Source organism: Dermacentor variabilis, unplaced genomic scaffold, assembly GCF_050947875.1.
Source record: "Dermacentor variabilis isolate Ectoservices unplaced genomic scaffold, ASM5094787v1 scaffold_12, whole genome shotgun sequence".
Classification (NCBI taxonomy): domain Eukaryota; kingdom Metazoa; phylum Arthropoda; class Arachnida; order Ixodida; family Ixodidae; genus Dermacentor; species Dermacentor variabilis.
The window spans coordinates 42,572,283-42,587,144 of NW_027460280.1; the positions used below are offsets into that span (position 1 = coordinate 42,572,283).

The window sequence follows — 14,862 nt, forward strand, 5'->3', positions numbered from 1 at the left end:
CTATTGTAAACAATGTACTACAGCAGTCGTGACGTCACAACGTGACGTAGTATGTTTTGGTATGAGCACGTGAGGTCACCTTCATGAGGTTAGAGTCATCTAGCGGCGCTTTGGGAAAGCACCCAAAATTTTTTCGCCACCTGGTGAGGCGGGGCGGAAACGGGCAACAAAAGAAAATGCGTTACTCTAAGAACCCTACCCGTCAATAATAACCCTATTCATCTTGTTTCTGTTAAACATCCTCCCTCTTGGTTGACTCTTCACTCCGGAAAGGTGATTGATTTTTATTCGTCTTCTTAATGCTGCCCTGTAGCATGTTGATCGTGTAGAACGAGTAGTTTTGCTTAATGAGCTCATTTGTAGACTTGCGTGCAGTAATTGAAAAGTAGAAATCATTTGACAAGTCCGTTTCGGTCGTCCATAAGTAAAATTTTCAGTATGGCTGATGGGGTTAGTTAGGCCTAATCCTCAAGAATTAACATCTGAACTCCGAAAAAGCGGAGGCATCTCTTGGGACTCTTGTGTCGCTGGTTTTTGGGCCGAACATGTGGACTACGCGGGACGACGGAAATTAGTGAGCGTAGGGTTAAGGAAGCGTCACATCACTGTGTCGGGTAGACGACCCGGTCTATTGATTGTCGCAAATTATCGGTGTCGCTCGTTGTTGCGTCCTATCTCGGCGTTTATTTAGCCAGGTCATGGACCCTGCATCGTTTACGTTCCCAGAGCCTAATTGCGGTCAAGTGGTCCGAAGTGGCCACTGGTGCCCGGTCTGTTCTCTGACCCTCTCTTATTCAACTATGTTCGAGCGTATCTACTGCACATCGGAGGCCGATTGAGTTGGCTTCCCGGCTTTCGTGAGCTCCTGTTGCGGACTCTAGGAGTCAGCTTTGCCTACAAAGCGCGTTCGCTAACCTCTCCGGAACTTTTGCCGCTTTGGCTTGTGCACAAAGGGGTAAAGAAGAGTTGCCGAAAGGGTTGGCTGGGACCGGAGCACATTTTTTTTTTCCTCTCCGCCGCGACATTTTTTTTTTTTAATCCGCTCTGGCGGCGCTCTCCTCTTCCGCATCCTTTTTGCCGTTCGGAGGAGGAGTTCGCGCAGCCGGATGGGCAGGCAAGCGGAGTGCTGCATTGCTTAGAGAATATGAAACGAGGCATGTTACGTTTTGTTATTAGCGGGCGAGAAAGAAGCTTGGTAGAGTTTTCGTTCGGTGGCATTGACCTAACGATAACGGCTCACCCATGCGATTAGGTTGGTTCGTCGTTTCTTTGTTTCTGGAAGTAGGCACAAAGCGCCTTTGTACTTAATGTTTGTCCGAGTTTCATACTCGACGTCTTCCTATGTGTGTGCGGTAAGGTATGTCTAGCTTTTGTTGATGCGCGCTGTTTCTTGTGCTTATCAGTCTTCGATGCGTGGTTTTATTTCTGAGTGAAGCTTGGTTTCCTCTCTAAATTGTTGTCTGTGTACGTTTTTTAATCGGTTGGTTGTGTACGCGAATCAGCTGCCGTTATATTTTATTGCTTAAACAGTTGATTCGGAAACCGTTTATTTCAGTCTGTCTCTGGCGCAACACGAATTTTTTGTTGTTGGGGCTTCCTTGCGTATTGTTTGACTTGAAGGCTGTTCTACGAGCAGCAAAATTAGTGTTGGATTTGTTTCTATTCAGCTATCCAAGTGGTGATACGGTGATGACGATCCGTGCATATAATGCTGGTTGGCTGAAATCGCTCGCGCCTGTGCCCATTATAACACGGCGATCCTAAATATTAATGCTCATTCAAAGATCATTGGAATCTTTTGCACAAAACTGCTAGCATTTTTGAGCTTGTAGTTGTAAAGAATGCTGGCCTGAATGATTTCAGCGCATCTCTTAGTGGCAGCTTCCAGAAGACTGTTAAAGCAGTCTCTATTTCACTGGTAGAGAAGGCTACTACTAACACTAGGCCCACCCCACACCGATTTCGGTCTGCCGACTGTCGGCGACAGCGCTTTTTTACCTTCGTGTCGGCGCCTCTGCCACACTGTACTGACGCCGACAATTTGCCGACGGTCGGCGGAGAGCGCGGCGTCGGTGCAGTGTGACAGAGGCGCCGACACGAAGGTGAAAAACGCTGTCGCCGACAGTCGGCAGACCGAAATCGGTGTCGGGTCGGCCTAGTGTGAGTGAGCCTTTAGTATCATGCAGTACTGACAAGAGAGAGAGAGAGAGACTTTACTTAAAACCAACCGCATTCCGGACCCATGTGCCGATAAATGTGGCTTATCTGCCCTCGGACAGCACTCGCATTACATCGTCTTTGAGGCCTAGTTGCACAGTAATATTTTTATCTGCTATGATTTCTTTATTATTTCATCTTGGTTATATCAACTCTTAGTTTGTTCATTACATTGAAAATTTGAATGATAAATATAAATTAATAATAAAATCGAAATTTGTTTCACCGAACTGCAAGATGCTGCAAAAACATCTACCTTGAAGTCAGAGTTCAAATTTATATAAGTGCTTAAAGTACAGTAACGATGCTGAGTGCACATGGAGGCTCCTGAAGGCTTGATTGTGCTTACATCATGTTCCGCTCAAGCAAAAGTTCAAGGTTGCACAAAATTGTTTGTCTTTGAAGTTTCCTTTTCGATGAGCTGAATTTGTTTGCCTCATGACATTTTGCCACAGCTCAGTGGAATGCAAATTTTCTTTCATGAAACTTGCCTGCACCTGACCTGTTTCTGCAGAGCTTATTTTGTTGACATACTTTTTGTAGTGTAGTCAAGGTGTACAATGTGTCACTAAGCTGTTCTTTCTGATTTGTAGTTAAAAGCTGCAGTTGCACAGTGGCACCCTGTACATGTGTCACAAAGTTTGCGATAAGACAACAGTGCGTTAAAATATTCTAAAGAAAGAAGCACGGTCAATTTTCATCATTAACCTCTGATAGATTTATGCAGTTACCCCAATACATTCAGTCAAGCTGTCCCATCTGGCTTTGTGCAATTGACTGTTTTAGGCACTGTAAAACTACCTTCTTCTGATATCCACTGTTAGGCAACAAATTCTCTACCAGAGGAGTAATATTTTAAGGCACTGGACTTCTAAGAGCAATATTTTTTGAATAATGTGGTGGCATTTCTATTGCTAGAATAAGTGATACGGTGTGAGAAAATGAGGACGAAGGAACACACATTGACAAGTCAGGCACCAACAACCGATTTCTCTCCTTTAAGGAGACGAGCGTGCTGCTGTTAGTGCTACATGTAGTATTGAGGATTGTTATTAAGAATGCTTGTCTCCTTCCAAGGATAAAATAAGTTGGTAGTTGGCACCAGTCCCTTCAATGTGTGTTCCGTTATCCTCTTTTTTTTTTTTTTGTGCTATAATATTTCTACCAGTATGTCTGGCCGACTAGCTCATGCAAAAGCTCTGCTACAACTTATTGTTGAAGCCAATTATCCCTGTGTTTATTGTGCAGCAAATCATAATTTAAGAGTGTACACTTGAAACCCGTATTGCAAACACAATTTACAATGTTTAGGAATTTTATGAGCAAATTATTGTTCTCCCCGAGTAAGCCTTTGAATTCATTGGACTTCAATGTCTTTACAAATTTAATGCGAAGTAAATCTTGCTGAAACCCAGTTTAATTATTAAGGAAGGACAGACAGGTGGAAGGTATGAAAGAAAGAAATGGGGCAAATGATTTTTGTACAGAAGTGAAAAAGATGAGTAAATCCTAAATGCAATCCAAAACCTTAAATAACGAATGCAGTGCAGTGTAACATCTGCGGGAATTGGGCAATATGTAATTGAATGAACCCACCACATCCAGCATATTTCTTTATGAATTCCACATGTCTAGTTTTTTGGCTGCTGTGTGTGCAATTTCTTCTTAACTCTGTGTATAGTGTACACTGTACAGTGTACATTGGGATCCCATATTATTGAGGCTCCTGTGAGGGGAGGGGGGAATGAGAGAGAGAGCTTAGAAAATATAGGGGACCTTAAGTTCACATTTAGGTATAAGTTTTGTAAATTGAAAACTTTGTGAAAAATTAGCATGCCTTTTCCCAAAAATAAATATTTCACCTACTTGCATACATTCTTGTGTTTTTCATGAAATCAATGATTTTATGAAGAAACTTGAGGTTGTTATGGGCTTTCTAAAACTAGGTTTCAGCAATAATGCATAGGTGAGATGCAAAACTCTTATCAGGTACATCTGCTTTGCATGCTATGACTGTCACTTTTTTTAAATCTTGCCATTTAATGAAGGGCTGCAGTGTTAAAATAACTGAAGTTTGAACGTTTGCTAAATACTGGCTTAAATAAATATTACCATGGCATTCTTCTGGTTAGAGTGCTGTTAAAATGGCATGCTGGATAGTACTCCCAAGGAATGGCTGTAGATTTGTTGGCTACCTTTAATTTACTATGAATTTTAGTTGAAGTACCACTGTCCTAGTGGTTTTGTCAGAGTATGCTACCTTTTAATTTTTGGCGATACATGTTTTGAGTTGTGGCTTACCTGCTTCATAGTGTAGCGACAGCTTCATTAAAATGTTGCCCTGAATTTCAGTTTTCTATTCTGACCAAGTGAAGTTGACGGGGCAACCAGTTACTCAAGTCTATGCAGAACTGAGGCTATGAGCACCATTTCTATGCAGTGTTTCACATGATAGAGCAAGCTTAAAGACTGAAGAATGTTTTATGGCAACTTTCCTCGTGGATGGAAAGCAACACACTAGCTTGCAGTGGGCTTAAAAGCAGGCTTTTGTGACTGTTTCCTTGCTGCTTGCGAATGCTGCTGCTCTGTGTGCTGAGGAGCTCCAGAGTCATTGGCCATGTCGTGCACTCGCAACTCGACTGTGCAGGGCTTTTAATTACAGCTAGCTTGCATTGTTTTGACTTGCCTGGGAACAGTGCGAGTCTGGGCACTGTAGTAGTGTTTGTGCTGAGGGGCAGGCGGTACGCTTGCAGCATGGAGTGCCAGTACGTGGCCACCCAGCGGGGGGGCATAGCGCTGCTGTACGAGGGGCACCGCTACAACAAGGTGCGCGACGGCAAGGAGGGCACGGTGTACTGGCGCTGCGCTCGGGACCGGCAGTGCCCCGGTCGGGCCGTCACCGTCTACAGCCGCATCAAGAAGGCCAACAACAAGCACAACCACCCGCCGGACGCCTGGCGGAACAAGGTGGACCAGGTGGTGTCGGACTTGAAATTGCGCGCCCAGGACGATGCCACCACCCTGCCCACCCTGTTCACGGAGACGCTCAAGTACCTGGCCTCAAGCCACCAGGTGGCCGCCCTGGCCATGCCCACCTTCCCCAGCTTCAAGGGCACCGTCTGCAAGCCCCGCCACCAGCTTGTGCCCTCCCTGCTCCAGCTGCGCGACTTCCGTCCAGAAGACAATTGGCTATACGCCAACAGTACGTCGCCGTCTGCTGCCTGCCCCCCACCCCCTAGTACCCGCATGCCTGCCTCGTGGAATGTGCGCGGCTCCCCTAGCCGTCCTCGCCTGCTGCCAGGGTTTGCACGCCTCTTTGCCAGTGTACGTGTCTCCATAGGGCCTGTGACCTTTTGCCACCAGGTTGTCTTGTGTTACTCGCGTCAGACAAATATAGTTGGGTGCGCATCTACACAGGTTTTTGTTTATGAAAACCTATAAACTTCTTGTCTAGGTAAAACATGGCCATGTTTTTGCTTCTACTTTCGTTTATAATGTAATGAACTGGGGTAGGGGGGGTGTGCTGTTGTCAGCCTGTGTGTTTTTATGCATGCATTTATATAGTCCTGCAGAAATTTGTGTGCATTGCCAATTTCTGTCGCAGGATATTAGTGACTGTCAAGCATCTGTGATAGATTGAGGCATGAACTTCAAATTTAGTCTTATTTGTTTTTGTTTTTTTGCTTTTTGTTTTTTCGTGGCTGCTGCTGTTTGCAGGGCAGGGACAAAACCCATAAACTTGCAGAATGTTTACATTAATGCAAGGGCTATGGCATTGTTTTATAGAAAGATTACGTAATAGTCAATATCTGTGCATGTATAGAAAAATTGTGCACTTGAAATTCAACCATTAATTCTAGCTTGTTGGAGAATATGTGGACACAGGATGGAAGGGTGGGAGTGATTTAGCTTCTGTTTGCGAGAGCTTCAGTATTTGTTTTCTTGGCAACTGTTACTCATGGTTATATTTAGAAGAGCACTCCATCCAAGCTTTTCGCATTGGGACACTAACTGCAGCGTCTTACTTTGAGACTGGCTGCTTTGACGCAAGGACACGGTAGGCATATTTTTAAAGGATGAGAGAGATATTGTGCATTGCTGTGTGGTTTTGTTGATGAGCTTTCAAAATGATCTCTATGCAGTCATTGTAAGAGTAAGAAAATGTGATAGTGAGTGATGTGTTGCCATCATAGGGATAAGTAAGACATGTCTAATCAATAGCTTTGTGTTTTGCCGTTTTCTTTCATTTACTTGTAAAACTACAAAGCTTTCAAAGCGTGCCATCCTATGGAATTACATGTAAACATGTGAATTTGTATCAAAACATATTTTTTGAAATGTTTGGGCTATTTATTTCCCATTATTTTTATATTGCTATAATGGCAGATGCCTTTAGGGTAAAACATTTCTGATTTTACTTGGTGACATTGCATTGACCTTTCATTGGCTTTTATCCCAAGTGGCCTGACACATGCCTGATTGTACCTCTGTACTTGTGAGTTTTATAAGTGGTGTATTTTATTTGTTGCAGCATCTGCATGTTGCATCCATATGGTAGATTTTAGCCTTGCAGTGGGAATGCTTCTTTTGCTTTGTTCCAGTTTGCAGATTTGGCAGCAGTCTAGTTTAACATTGTGTACTTGACTTAATGTAACCTGTCATATAGAAGATGGGGTAAGATTAAAATGTAAAAATGTAAAAGCACTGCAGTCATCAAGCATTTTGCAAGCTCATTTTTCATTGAGAGCATTTACTAAATATTTTTTCTTTGTCATCCCTTGTTCAGGGCACTGATGTACAGCCTTTTCTGTGTGCAGTTCCCCCCCCCCCCGTTTTTTCTTCTTCTTTTCTTCCTTTTTTCTTCTGATGTGTTAGAATAAAATGTAAGTTTGCTTGGTCGATTAACTTATGGGTTAAACTGCCAACTTCATGCAAGCATTATGTGGTGCATATTTGGACGGTGTGTGCAGGCTTGATAATGTACCTCTGGCAGATGTGCTCCTGACTGTATGCTTCTGTTTTGTGTTCTTTGTTATCTTTTGTTATTGTTGTTTGCATTTTGTACCAGTTGGATTGAGAAAGCTGTATTACTTTAGTCCAACAGTGAGCATGGATGTGTGTTTTTGACTGGCGTCATTCACCTAGTTGTCCTTTTAGAGTAGAGCTTCTGCAGTGTTTTGCTGTGATGCTTGCTTGCCTAGGATGTGTGCTAAAGCTGTCAGGCTCTTCTTTGTTTTTGCAGCAGCGGATGAGCCCTCCACCTCGGAACCACTAGACATGGCGTTACGAAATACGGGAACTTTGCTCAAACGCCTGCGAGCGCTTATGAAAAATACGACTTACGTCAGCGAAACGATTCAGGCCTACATAGTACCATCTGGAGATGCCCATCAGGTAGGTACTATGAAACAACAGATATTAAGACTTCTCCTAAGAACTCATAATCTAACTGATCAGTGCACCATCATGTCAGACTGTATAAGTATTTAGTTAAGCATACAAGGTTCATAAGAGTGACTTGTTGGGTGCATTGGTATATTATCACTGGTAGAGTGCCAGCAAATGGGTAGGAAACCAGGAAAACTTGAGTAAGGACCAGCACCCTTCCTGTAACTTCGTCTGTTTCTTACTAGTCTTTTTCTGGTGTGCTTCCCATTTGCTGGCATTCTATCATGCAGTACAAGTTTTGCAGTGTTTCTAGTGATATATTCAAAGGGTGGCTTTGCAGATAGAGGACTGCATAGTTGTAAATTGCATAAAACGCACAGGGCGAAGAACAAGACGCAAATTCTTCACCCCATGCGTTTTGTACCATATATAATTGTGTGTCCAAACCAACTTGCCCTGCTCTCTGCCTTGGTACACTACTGCTTACACTTGAGTTTCTCTACAATGTCCGAGCTAGTTTTCTAAAAAAAAATTTAGAAGCAGAAATTGTTACTTGAATGTAACAAGTGTGGGAAATGATTTGGAGCAGGTGTTGTCATCGAATGTGATTGACTACAAAATTTTTTGTATGTGATACATTGTTTTATAAAAGTGGATTGTGTTAATTGCTCGTGGCAGTTTGTGATTGTTTTACATTTGACTGTTACGTTTCCATTAAGAGAGAGGGAAGCTGGAGGCACATGCAAATAAGCCTTGCACTTACTTGTGTGTGCTTTTTGTCTCTGTAATTTGTCATTCATGGCAGTGCGTGCCTATAGCTGTCATGTGTATCCAGTTGGCAGTGCTGCTTTATGGTGCTTTTTATGAAATGACTGCATGTTTTATGTAGACAGTTTTGAAGTTTCTATTCTTGTTTAGTATTGGTGAATGCACTGTATGACATTTTAGTTTAGTTTAGAATACTGGAACCGTGAAAAAAAAAAATCTCCTTACAGCAAGCATGTGTGCATTATAAAACAGAAAGGTGTGGTCTGCACTTTTGGCAGGCTGCATTGCAGCTGAATCTTCTCCTTGTGGTTCCCATGCTCTGAAAACATCTGCAGCTATCATTACCTTATTGTGTTCAAAATTTGAGAGCACTGATTGCTTTTCTTGTTCCTTGACCTTTCTCGATAAAAGTGGACCTTTTTTTTTTCTTGTGGTGGTGTGTGTTTTGTTTACACAGTTCAGCAAGCAGTTCAGCTTGCAATGCCATGATTTGCAAATTGATAGCTGCAGCAATTCATGCTGGTGTTTTGTGCATATGTTTCATCAATTGTTTCTTTGTTATTCCAGAGTGAATATATCGCACCTTGTGATAAACGAAGAGCTTTTCTCACTGGATTTAGTGGAAGTGCTGGTAGGTTGCTTTATCATTACTTTCTTGCACACGTAAAGCTTTCCATGAATTTTTTCACAATGCAGTCTGTGTAACATTGGCTGCAGTTGCTGCCTGCTGGCGCTTCATGCTAAAGATTACCTTGTGCTTGACCTGCAGGAACAGCCATTGTGACTGAGGATCATGCCGCACTCTGGACTGATGGTCGATACTTTCTGCAAGCAGAACAACAGTTGGACTCTAATTGGATCCTCATGAAAGACGGTAGGTTTTATGGTGTGCTACTACTTGTCCTGGCGCGAATATGCACAGCAGCGTTTCAATTTATTATTTTCGTGAAATTCAGCTTACCTTTTTCAGATTTTATTTCCACTTGAAAATTTTTTTTTTGTGGGAATATATTTTTACAGATTACCTTCTGCAATTCATTTTTTGTGGATAATTTTTCACGTCACACTCACTTTTTTTTCCAGTGAACATTGTTAATTAATGATACTGAAATGTGCTGCATAAATGCAGGTCGTGCGTTTCAACACAATAATGAAGCTACTGACAGCACGAAACTGCATGAACTACTCATGAAAGAAACAAGGACAAGCGCTGTCAGTGTTTCTTTCATCTGTTGGTGCCATTTCGTGCTGTCAGTAGTTTCAGCGTGGAATACCAACGCGCGCAAAGTATCGTCCCTTTGCAACACAATAAGTTTTTGGGAATCAGTTTGGGAAGGGTACAACACTGTACGCCGATGTGGCTATGCAGGAATTAGGAGTGAGTGCATTTTATATTGGAACACAACTAGAATGAGACCTCATTTGTAATATATTTTGTGGGTACAGAGCTCCAACAAATAATACAGAAAAAAAGGACAAGGTAGATACAATGTCATGTTAGAATCGGTAAACTTGCCCAGTTCATCCAGCACATTGGCTGTAGTGCAAAACTGCAGTCACCTTACGCCAGGGTCCTCCAACCCCTAACCATATGCCCCCTCCCCCTTTCGGCACAATGGCTGGCAGAACCATCACAAATAAGAAAACAAAATTGCTTTGGTGACAGTTTTCTGTGTGACCTCATCCAACTCCTTACATTGGAGGGCACGGAGGCTTGCAGCTGATCACCAATCGCCATCTTGCCAATTTGCTTTGACTGACTGACTGCAGTTAAAACGAATTCCAAGAAAAAAATATTTTGCATACTTATTTTTTTCTTTTGTTTAGACCAAAAATGCCGATTCCTAGCTATAGCTTCGGGTGGAGCAGCTTGGCAATTTCTGTGTGTATTGGCTGCGCTTTGCTACAATCATGTGATAAAGCCAAAATTGTTGGGATAAAATGTATTGTGCATTTGTGTATGGGGTGTTCTTTTTCTGTTTAAAAAGAAAATGCCTATGGCAGAAGCACAATTCTACACTTTGAGATGGATTACTTGAAAGAAACTTGACATTATTTGCATGATAAATTGAAATGCAATAATTGACATGAAATTTCGCAAACTCTTCAACTAATCAGTTCAGATCACAAATTTCAAAATTAATTCAAAGTGGCTGTGCCATGCAAACTCATTGGCTACAATTCACAATTTGCAATATGTACCATAAACGCTTAGTTAAATAGTTGATTAAATTGATTAGCAAAAATTGTTAGTCTTATACAACTCACTTTCTTGTGCAAGTAATGTCTGCCTCTTTAAGCACTCCAGTGCAACAATTAGAATTGTGCTATCTCATGCAAGTGAGATTAAAAAATTTTTTTTTAAGTAAAGAAAGACACCTGGTATACAATCTTGTTATCAAAAATTAAGTAAAAACTTGAATTATACACTGTACATAGTGAGAGGTGACCTGCATTGTTGCTGCCTTCCGTATACTTGTTCCCTCAAGCTTTACATTTTTAGTCTGACAAATAAATGTTCTGTTACGACATGGTGGTCAGAGTTCCAGGTTTTTGCACGTATTCTTGACAGCATGATGTGTTGGCTAAGACTACAACTACATGCAATACGAGACAATTGAGACAAAGGCTGTGCTTACTAGATTTGCATATTCACCTACTGAATCATGCACAATAAAGAACTTCAGAATTCATGTGGGAAAAATTTTACACAAAAAGCTTTCTTCTCACATTGAAACTAATAAGTGTACAGAAAACTAGATGGCAATTAATAACTGGCCTTTACATGTATACAAAGGGCCCTTTAATGTTTTAATATTTAATAACTCATTTTCGTTGCCTGATGTTTAAAGAAAATTAAAGCAGTGCATCAACATTTCAAAACAATTTTATATTTAAAGAGTAGAAAAGCATGAGAACACTGCAGAAATAAATGGTGAAATAAACAGACTGCACTGGTCTGCTGCTGTTTGCTCACATGCAGTGACATCTGCATAGAGTGAGGACTTCTATGCACGTGCAAGCATTCAACATTTATTGGCATTTTGGAGGAGTGAGCATTTCTTGTGAAGGCAATTCGTGGATCTTGGAGGATTTGTGGGAAAACATCTAGAGTGAGATATGTGGGCAGTGCCCCCCCTGGATCTAGTTCTTGCCTTCAGAAGTATAAAATGTTAAGCGTGTTTGGATACCCAGGAAAACCACTTTCAGCACATCTCCCTCCCTCTTCCTCACACGTGTAGGTACGATTTATTAATGTTTTGTTGTGTTTCAACTTGTCTTTAGAGGGGCCCTGCAATGCTCCCGAGAAAGTTTGTTGGCAGCACCGATAGCAACATAGCAATGCGGATTTCGCGCCCTTTGTACGACGGACATGGTATCGATGTGTGGCACTGTGATCATTGGTTAATGTAATGTGTGATTTACGTTCACACAATATCCCGAGTACTGAAATAAAAAACTATGCAAATGCATTTTACAACCATTTTAATTATTGCCGCCCAATGATCACACAGCCAAGCGTGAGGTGTTGCAATCATAAAAACGATGCGTCAACATGGCAAGCACAATGTGCGCCAATGGCCGCCTCATGAAAACTGTCGTAATCATAGAAGTGATGCTATGGCCTCCGAGATAGGTCCGCGCAATGCCTGATCTCCACCATCAAGAAGCTGAGCAGGCTTGGCAACCATGACATGCAAATTTCCTTTATGTATTACCGTGTTTACTCGCATAATGATCGCACGTTCTTGTCAGAAAAAATTGACGCAAATTCAGGGGTGCGATCATTACGCAGGTTAAATTTCCTGCGAAAAGAAAAAAAAAATTTTTTTTCGTCCCGCATTTGCTGTGGGATGCGGGTTTCGGGACACCAAAACAAAAATGGCGGCCGGCGGAGCAAGCCCAACGCTACAAGTACTCTATACCCAATGCGCCGAACGCGATTTTTTTTGCTTCTCGTGAGTACATTACATGCATTGAAACAGTTTCTTCTGTATCAGTAATGAATAGTATTGTTAATATCGGCAAATTTGCGGGAATAACGTAGCCATGTCCACTTTGAGGGGGCAGAAACAGATGGGCGCGCTTAGCTGCCAGTAACATAGAAACACATGGCGGGCATGCTGCGGAAACTGCGGCATCTGTCTTCACTACTATCCTAATACCGCACGTTTGCGCTAAGGGTGGATGAATATCTTAGCTGTGTTACAAGCGTTGGTGTATGAATAAGGTACACCTTTAACGTATCAGTGTAAACGTGGCTGCTATCGTTGCCGCTCGCGATTTGTTGCATGCCCACGAGTGCAGATGAGAAGAATTGAAAGGCGCCTTTTTGTTGTTGTTGACCACAACCATTACAAAGCCTACACATAATAAAGGCAAGTTTGATTGTACCTCTGTTTGTCATGGAAGTGCGGAAAGTGATGAAAGTAATGAAATGAGGCATCGACTTAAGAATGTTTGGTGCGTGCAGACCGCTTGGTTTGTCTTGAAGAGTCGTTCGCGTAGCATTCGACAGATGGTAAGCGCGATCATTATTAGCTAGACTTGGCACACGACATATCGCTGCGGCAAGTTTGGGGTGCGATCATTACACGGGAAATTAAAAAAATTGAATTTTGACGACAAAATTCAGGGGTGCGATCATTACGCGAGCGCGATCATTATGCGAGTAAATATGGTATTGATGTTCTTTGGCTCTTGGGTGCCTCACCGATGGGATAATGAAATGTGGCATCCAGAGCCATGAAAGTTAAAAGTTAAGGGTTTCTCTCATTTTTCTTGTATTTTGAAGTTTCTGCGGCCAGGAACTCGGGTTTGTCTACAGGAATTGTCGTAATCCCTCTTGCTCTTAGTTTTTGGCATGCTAAGAAAAGGCACCAAAAACAGTGACCCTAAACAAGTGTTACGGGGTCCTTTTAGTTTTGAGCCAGAACCTGTCAGGGCATCCTATATTTTGTTTATGTGGATGTCAGTAGTTTTCTGCATTTTTTGATGAGCACACTTTACTTTGTATGAATACGTTGAAGTTTGATACGCATCACTAACTGCATGCAAAACATAGGTGCAAAGCAATGACTGTGTATGGACTTCATAGGCGACTTTGTCTATTTATCTAGTATGCTGTCTCTAGCAGCTTGAATGAATGTATGAAGTAAATGCACATACTGTAGTTCGTTTTGTGGGATGATCCCTTTTTTTCTAGTTGGTTAGTAATTATGAAAGGCCCCTGTGGAAGTTGTACAGTTGTCCAAGCTAAAGTGCCATTCTCAAATGCCATGATTAAAGGAAATGGCTAGTGGATGCTATGCCAACATAATGTTTATCAAGTCTGTATGCTCTATTTCATGCTTTAGTATTATTGCGTAACTGTCTCCAACCCTCTTCCACCCCCTTTGTTTTGTACAGGTATACCAGGCACACCATCGCAAGGAGAGTGGCTTTGTAAGGTAAATTTCGAACTCTGTTCCTTCTTAGTAAATTAATTTTTTTCCATTGTTGGCAGCATGGAGATTTGCTTTAATTTGCTTGCCAGTTTACACTAAGACCAGAATGAGCGGGGAGTATTTGTATGAGATCATGTATGCATATGCCAATACATGAATGCAGGAAGCACTCTTTTTAACATGGGCACTTACCTCTGTTGCTGTGCACAGCCGTGCTCTTTTCCTTGCACTCTTCCTTGTTGTTATAGTTTACATAATGCACTCGGTGCTTCTCTTCTGGAGGTTTGGATAGGTCAATCTGTAACTCTTGTAGCACTTCATTCCTATGATTATGCTAAATGATGACTGTGCTCTGTTTTTGAAAAGTGTGGCACTGGAATGGAAGTTAGTTAACATCAGCCTATTAGGATAGGAACTCTGATCATGTGAATGCACATGCCCCATTGCAGTGCGTCCCTCCACACCAGAGCCTTGGGTTCTCAGTTTTGTGCCACCTTAAATGCAGTCTCAAGCACCATAGCACCTCTTGTGGCTTCCACTCCCACGATGGAGTACTATTGTGAAATGTCATATAGTTTTGAGAAATGGATATTTAACCTGTCACCTAAAATGCTTAGGGCATGCCAGGGCTCGTCTCATGGTCAGTCATTCAGCTTGCTATGCTGAAAAAATAAATGAAGATCGAGGTAGAAACAAGTAGACAGGACAAATGCCTTTATCCTGTCTAGTTGCTTATACCTCCACCCTGTTCTTCATTTCGCATTCATTAAATATTTTCAATACTATGTCTCAGTGTGTGTTTCGCAGCAACGGTCTGGAATTACCAGTGCTGGGAAATATCAGATACATGGGTCATGATACTTTTGCAAGACATGTATAGGTATGTGTACCATTTTCAATAAAACAGTAAGGCATCACATATCTTAAAATATCTTAAGATACATGGTATTTCTGTTGCAAAATCCACAAGATGTCTAGAGTCCCTGAAGACCAGCAAATAACTGCAATTAAAGGCTACTTTAAGAGAAAATTTTTGTTGGTT

General features: G+C 41.9%; 1 protein-coding gene across 5 annotated transcripts in view; it reads left to right on the forward strand.

Annotated features, from left to right (window-relative positions):
• The first annotated feature begins 122 nt into the window (after positions 1–122).
• ApepP (Aminopeptidase P) overlaps positions 123–14,862 on the forward strand; it is a 58,722-nt gene continuing 43,982 nt past the window's right edge. The window contains exons 1-6 of one of the 5 annotated variants that reach the window (XM_075676432.1): positions 123–273; positions 4,971–5,419; positions 7,460–7,611; positions 8,941–9,004; positions 9,143–9,247; positions 13,783–13,823. In XM_075676432.1, the coding sequence (XP_075532547.1) occupies positions 4,972–5,419; positions 7,460–7,611; positions 8,941–9,004; positions 9,143–9,247; positions 13,783–13,823 (810 nt within the window). In that variant the 5' untranslated portion in view covers positions 123–273; position 4,971. Of the gene's footprint in view, positions 274–1,103; positions 1,253–4,970; positions 5,542–6,164; positions 6,275–7,459; positions 7,612–8,940; positions 9,005–9,142; positions 9,248–13,782; positions 13,824–14,862 lie in introns of those variants that run through there. The other 4 variants (XM_075676433.1, XM_075676434.1, XM_075676435.1 and 1 more) reach the window with 4 other exon arrangements.